This window comes from Anser cygnoides, chromosome Z (genome assembly GCF_040182565.1).
Source record: "Anser cygnoides isolate HZ-2024a breed goose chromosome Z, Taihu_goose_T2T_genome, whole genome shotgun sequence".
Lineage (NCBI taxonomy): Eukaryota > Metazoa > Chordata > Aves > Anseriformes > Anatidae > Anser > Anser cygnoides.
In genome coordinates this window covers 6115862-6123216 of record NC_089912.1, presented here as the reverse complement: position 1 = coordinate 6123216, position 7355 = coordinate 6115862, and the positions used below count along the sequence as shown (strand labels likewise).

General features: G+C 44.2%; 1 protein-coding gene across 1 annotated transcript; it reads right to left on the bottom strand.

Annotated features, from left to right (window-relative positions):
* Positions 1–336: 336 nt before the first annotated feature.
* Positions 337–2551, bottom strand: LOC136789082 (E3 ubiquitin-protein ligase Topors-like). The gene is made up of 2 exons (XM_066988552.1): positions 1708–2551; positions 337–1574 (listed from the first exon to the last, which is right to left on the bottom strand). Exon 2 carries the CDS (start codon positions 1485–1487, stop codon positions 465–467), a length of 1023 nt encoding a protein of 340 aa, XP_066844653.1. The 5' UTR covers positions 1488–1574; positions 1708–2551; the 3' UTR covers positions 337–464.
* Between the last annotated feature and the right edge of the window lie 4804 nt (positions 2552–7355).

Here is a 7355-nt window from a genome sequence, read left to right as displayed (position 1 = left end):
ATCCTTGCTGGGCTGAACCAATCAGCTTCTGCCCCCAGAATCTAAGTAGAACACAGAGGCTGGTGTATGATAAGGGATATGATACACTCAGTCGATACCATGCTCTTTGGCCCAAGTGTCTATGAGGTTGTTTCAGAAACTCAGTTCTTTCTGGGATGCCATGTTGCTATAGAACTTGCTTTTCAAGGCCCAGGATAGTGTTCTGGGCAGCGGCATGGGGCACAGGATATATTTCCAGTAATCCCAATATTGCTTCCACCATTGTAAGTACGTGGTGCTTGCCGTTAGGGGTCTGAGGGAGACAGTGGGGGCCAACAGGGCACGGGGACGGCACCAGAAAAAGGGAAGGAAGGCAGCAGCATGCATGTGGCTGTGCCAGCTCTGGTTTGAATCACACTGAGACTTTTTCTGTGGTATAGTCATATCTTTTATTGTTCTTTGATTCAAGACCACCAGGAGCCCTGCTAGAGGCGCCGGCAGGGCGGCCTCTTGGGAGAGTCCTGGGCACTGCCTGCCCGGATGCGCTTCCTGGGGCGCCGGGACTCCCGAGACAAGCGGTCAGGAGTGGAGGAGCTGCGCCTGCAGACCCGGACAGAGGGATCTGCTGCTGCCACATGCCCCAGCTCTTCACGGGGCTCTTCCTGCTCCTGGGGGTTGGCCGCAGTGGGGCTTTCGCCAAGACCCCTATGATGGAGAACACTGGATGTTCCAGGGAGCTCCTCTGTGTCAGGGCTTGCAGAGCTGTTGGAGGGCCCGGGGCTGGTGCTGAAGTCTCCCTGCATGGAGGCAGTGGGACCAGAAGCAGCTGCAGGGCTGTCCTCCTGTACCCCAGCAGTGCGGCCACTCTCAAGGCCCAGCAGCCTCCGTGCCTCCTCTCCGCAGAGGCCCACGATGGCATTGATGAGCCCATCGATGAGCGGCACGGTGAGGGGCCCCATGCCGGGCTGTGTGTGCTGAATCAAGGCGTCCCTGTCCAGCCCCATCACACACAGGGAGTGCAGGAGGAAGCTCTCTGCAGCTCTCGCCTGCCACCAGCGTGTCCCGTAGATGGCTGAGAGCTCGCGGCGCAGCCAGGGCAGCACAGGGTCGAGGATGTCCCTGCGCTCCCTGAACAGCACGGCCCAGTCCTCGGGCAGGAGGCCGCCCACAGCAGCTCGGGGATCGGGCTCCGCATCCCTCTCCTCGGCTGGCACAGAGGATGGAGCCGGCGCTGCAGGGCTGTGGGGGGCAGTGGCACTGCCTGCCTGGAAGCCCTCAGGTACGGGCACTGCGGGAGGGGAGACGATGCATTCCAAGTAGTCCCCCTCTCCCCGCACGGAAACCCTGATGCTTCTCATGCCCGTCCTGCAGAGTGGGCAGCTCGCCTTCAGTTTTGCCCAGCGCTGGATGCAGCCCAGGCAGAACTGGTGGTTGCACGGTGTTGCATAAGCCACATCCTTTCGTCTCTCCCGGCAGACGGGACACGTCCACGCCTCCTCTGTGGCCATGATCTTCAGAGTGCAGTGGGCTGGGGAGAGCTGATGGTGACGAGCTGCTCCCCTGCACTGGTGTTGCAGAAGCAGGTATCAAACGCACTACAAGGAAGAGAGAGGGTCACTGGCTGTGCCCCAGTCCCTCAGCAGGAAACCCCCCGGCCCCAGCCCCACAGCTGGGTGGTCCCACGTCCCCCGCGGGCCGCCCCGGGGCACGTGGCCCCACACAGCTCACCTGCGCTGCTGCGAGCACGCCTCACAGGGCCCCGGCTGCCTGAGCCAGGCAGGGCCGGGGAAACACAGGCACTGCCTGCGGGGACGGGCACTGAGAACAGCTGCCGACGGCCCCACAGCACAGCTCCAACAAATCCTTGCTCGTCTCTCCAAGCCTCGCAAACACGCTCAGCGGGAGTCCAGGCACGAGCCAGGCTGGGACGGGCTCTGCCGGTGCCCCAATATGAGCGGCGAGGGCCGTGAGGTCACAGCCCGTTGCTGGGTGACCTCAGAGCCCATCGCAGGGTGAAGTCACAACCTGATGCGTTCTCCAGCCCCGCAGCACTCAGCCCAGCAGGGCTCTGGCCAGCACCAGCACCATGCCTCTACATGCCCAATGGCTCTGCCATGAAGCTGCTGCCTACTCCCTCCCCTCGCCTTTTGTCTTCTACTCCATGTTGGTGACTCCCAACAGCCACCCAGGCCTGGGCTGCATCTTCCCAGAGCTCTACCCATGCCTCATCGCCTTCCTCACGAGGGCTGCCAGGTCCTGCCAGCTCTCTCGGGTGCCTTGAGTGGCCTTGATGCAGGAAAAAATGCCCTGCCTGCCTTGATCCCCTGCTCCACTGCAGAATGTGTCTGCCCGGAGCCAGTTGTCTCGAGTGGCTAAATAGAAAAAAAAAATAAAATAAAAAAAAAAATGAAAGAATTCTAATTCATTAAAAAAGAAATCGGATTTTGGGAGTCCCCTACTCAGTGGGGTCATTCTCCATTCTCACCAGGCCTACAGGCATCATCACTTCGGACCCCTGATTTGGTCTGAGTTCCTGTTTCCTGATTGGGCGTACATAAATTCTCTGGGCATCCTCTTCTACCCTCTGAGTACAGACTTTCTTCCTAATCTCTAATCTAAATCTACCCTTTCCAGTTTAAAATCATTACCCCTTTTCTTATCATTACACTCCCTGATAAGGAGTCCCTCTCCATGTTCTGTGCTGGAGGTTACCTACATTAAATCTAATTTTGATCAGTAGTCAACCTCATATTCTTCTAAAAAGTGATTTGAAATATGCTGCAGTCCAAAGAACACTCTGCACTTCATTACATGCTCTCAGTATGCTACATGATTTGAGCATGCTATCAAATCTTCTGAAAAAGCAAAAATACGTTTTAATACATACTACATTCTGATCACCTTTATGAGCAACAATTACTTGTCATTATGTCAAGAAATACAGCTGCGTTATTCCTCTGATAAACCAGCATATTGTCAGGGTACTGAGATAATTTCAGTCCAGTATGCACTAGATAGTTTACTTATAGTTTTAATAAATACTGTTACTCAAGTCTTAAAAAAGTCTAAGGGGGAAGGAATAATCACAGGTGAAAATTGGCGGGAAGCTCCTCCAGAATAACGGTTTTATCAAAATCCTTAAACACACATGTTGTAACAGAGAAGGGCTTGTTAAATGTCTAAAGAATTCTTCTTATTTTACCGTCTTACCATTTACCCTATCTTATTGCCATCACAGATACCATAAAACATTATATGTGATATAATCAACAATAACTAACTGTCAGGATCCAAATGTGAGAAACTATTCAGACCATGGATATTTAGAGATCTCAACAGTAAGTTTGTTCTGTGATACACAAGGACACAAAGGTTTTGTTTGCTAAACACTCCTATTTATTACGAAACAGCACATATCATCATTAACAAGACTACTATGATTAGTAAGGCAAATATTCCTCGATTTCCATCATTCTGTCAAATATTCCTTTCATTCTGTCATTTTGCTTTATACAAATGCTTTATTCCTCACATCAGCTCCGAGTTTCTGAGGGGATAAGTTGTCCCTCAGCTTCTTGTTTTGTTTCTGTCCAGGGTATCTTAAAGGTTTCTCTGCTGTGAGGTGTTCAGCCACCCACCAGGGATGTCCCGAGCTCAGTTCCTAGGCTGCAGGACCAGTTCTTAGGCCTGGCACATGGGCTGTTTTCAGGCGGGCAGACTTTTTCTTCTGTCTGTCTTCAGCAGTCATTTGGTGTAACAACTTTTCTTACTTGCGTCAGGTTATCTCTGTAACTGCTCACATCATTAACAGGTTGCTACTGAGTTATGGAAGGTTTCACTTTAGGCCAACCCAGGCTACACAAAAATGAATTAATTTTTTCTTTACACTTCATATACTAAGAAAATGAAAAGTAAGGATCTGCCTTAACAGCTGTCCAGTCACTTGAAAACACCCTTTAGGTAAGATGGTATCCCACACTGGCCATTTAAACAAATTTTAAAAGTATTTTTTGTGCTACAAACAAGGACAGTCAACCCTGAAAGTCAGATTCAGAGATGATAGCAGAAAATTATCCTTGCTTACCTTAACAAATAATATATGTGGTTTTTTTCCTTATTTCCTTTAAAACACATAAAAGCAAAACCACAACTTTTATATGATTCTTTGTGTGATTTTGTTGTGACCATAAACACTTGCAGTGAACTCTTGCAAAATTAGTGATGTATAGGCACATATATATATATTTGCTTCGTACCTACATGCATAAACATTAATTTCCAAACAAAAATTCACTGGAAAGGGGAGTGGAAGGGACAAAACGAGGAAAGAAAAAAAAAAAAAAAAAGAGGAAGAGTAAGAAAAAGGAGGAAAAAGAAAAAGGAAGAAAAGAAAAAATAAAAAAAAACTTGAAGTGGACTATCAGAAGTTGTCATAAAGATAAATTAGCACTGTGTATTGTCATCCTTCCAGAATACTATGCTAAGCTTTTCAGCTTATTATATTTATACTTAAAACTATGATCCCACTACAGAGAAGTTCTTAAGCAGGAACATACAGCTCTGCTACCAGTTTATTTACTGAATAATAGCTTGCCAATGAAGTGGGTATTTTGCTGTGTTACTTGAACAGAGTATTTTGCATAAACAGTTTGCAATATCAACAGGAATGTAATAAATTAGAAGAGTTTGGGACCCATTCATTAATTATTTGATAATGAAAAATAAAATTTGAACAAGTTCTACACAATTAATTATTTACTCAGCTGATAGGAGGTAAAAAGGTCTAATCTTGTACCTCCTGATTACTTAGTAGATATCAGAAATAGTTATATAGATTATCAAGGGGAACCACAGGAAAGCTGGAGATGGACTCTTTATCAAGGGTGTGTAGTGATAGGACAAGGGGTAACAGTTTCAAACTAAAAGGATTTAGATTAGATATTTGGAAGAAATTTTTCACTCAGAGGGTGGTGAAGCATTGGCACAGGCTGTCCAGAGAAGCTGTGGATGCCCCATCCCTGGAAATGCCCAAGACCAGGTTGGATGAGGCCCTGGGCAACCTGATCTAGTGGGTGGCATCCTTGCACATGGCAAGGGGGATTGGAATTAGGTGGTCTCTTCCAACCCAAACCATTCTGCTATTCTGTCATTCTATGACTATAGTATTAAAAATCCTTCAGATTCATGCCTGTATTAGTATAGATTAGAAACACATTTAAAAACTTAAATAAATAAATAAATTGTTCTTGCTTGCAAAATATTTTGAGATAACAGCACAGGAACAAACACACTCACTACCACTAAGCAACATGCAATTGGTTCAGTTATGTGTAACTTCTTACAGTACTATGACACTGTCCTCTTTTTTAAAGTTGCTGTGTACTAAGAAATATTTGTCTGAAGGACAACTACCTGATTATAAAACTTTCCTTAAGCTCTCAGGATTTCGTGTACTTAATCTTATTTTTTTTTTCCCAAATATGTTGAGAATAGGCCAGTATCATCATACCCTTGAACTGCAAATAGGTACACAACAGGTGTAGAAGTATCAAAAAAAGTATCACAGATAACTTTATAAGTATAGATATTGATGCACGTATTACTTGGCACTAGAGAATCCAAGAGAATAATAAAGTGCCTGCTTTTGCTTTTTAAATACAGTTACATACAGAAAGTGATTGATCACAAGGGAGACAATTGCATAATACAATGTCCTCCTGACTAGATAAATGTACTAAAAGTATGAGAAAGACCAGTGGGTGATAGACAGCAAAATAAACATGAGCTCACAGTACAAAACCACAGGAAAGAAAACAAAAGCATGTGCTATTTTCAGACATGCATACAGAGTTTCAGGTAAGGAATTCGGGGGAACGAACAGTTCTGCATAGACTGGTTATAAATTCACCTAACTTTCATCATGTTATTTGCACTGTAGTGGGATCTTTAGTCCCAAAATAGGAGAAGATAATATAAGGCACTGTAGAAAACACTGTGTGACTAACAAAAAAGGGGAGCCTAGAAACAATTAGAACATTTCTAAGAAATGATTTGGAGGAAAGAATTTTTATTTTATTTTTTTTTAATGTTTCTGGGGAGCCATTCCAAGTGTCAGACAGGAAACAAAAAAATTATAAAGATCTATTTGACTAGCATTAGCTGTTATTGAGGAACTTCTCAGTATACGTGCAGTCACTCAGATCTGGGAGGCTATGAGAAAATAGGAAGTATCAGTAAAATATTGCTGTAGAATTCATCCGTTTTGCCCATTCTTTGCAACAAGAATTGACTTCTACAGAAATATTTAGAATTGGCATGCATTGGCCAACTATGATATTCCCCAGCAAATGCTAAAAGCTAATAAGTGTAAGGGAAAATACGAGAATTCTGCAGAAGAAAAGAGTTGCTCATTCAAAGAGAGAGATGACAGAGGATCACAACTTTGTTTTGTCAAGAAAGAGACAGATGCAGAGAGATATTTTTTAATCAGTGTGAAAAGGATAGCTGAACTTGCTGGTAAATTAGGTTACCCAGTGATAATGAGCAGGAATGAAAGGGATAATAAATCAAGCAGAATGCAAACAACTCTCTCCAGATCAGATCACAGCTTGGGGAGGATAAGAACAAACTGAATTTTGATGAGAAAACTTTTGGTGGAGTGCAAAAAAACATACTGGAAATCATCTAAGATGCCACTGATTTCTAACTTCATTAATAACTGAGAGAGAGAAATCCAGAAAGTCATTGTAGGTAATATCTTAGTAAGACACGAGAAGGAGATATTATAGTAGCATATAGTAGATTTGTGTTGTCTGTCTGTCTTTTAAGATTATTCACGCACATTTTCAGTCTGAAGGAGAAACTTTAATTTCCTCCATGCATGATCACCTCTTACAGCTCTACGTGCTGTCATTTATACACACTGAGGAGTCCTGGGCCGTAGGAACAATCCCATTGATGTCCTTGAGACCTTTCATGAGTCAGGTCTGAGTTGGCGTCAGAGACAGGCTCCAGATGAGGAGCATAATCCTGAGTGAACTTCAGCAACGCTCATTTCAGTCTGCAGCCTCAAATCTTCCACACCAGTAAGGATACAAGTATTTAAGAATCCAGGCTTCAGCACATTTAAGAGAACTGGTAAAGCAGCCTTCTGTGAAGTTCTTAATGAAGGTTCATTACCTACCATACTGGATACCAGCAAAATCTTTAAGAAAGCTAAAGCTTTTTTCCTTTTTTTCTTCCCTTTTATTATTATTTATTATTATTATTATTATTATTATTATTATTATTATTATTATTAAGAAAGGTACTAGAAAGGTACTTCAGAATTTAATTACTTTAGAATATTAGAACGTGCTTGGCTCAGGAAAATGTTA

Coding starts and splice junctions, on each gene's coding strand:
- LOC136789082 (XM_066988552.1), bottom strand. CDS start 1,487: ATGGCCACAGAGGAGGCGTGGACGTGTCCCGTCTGCCGGGAGAGACGA.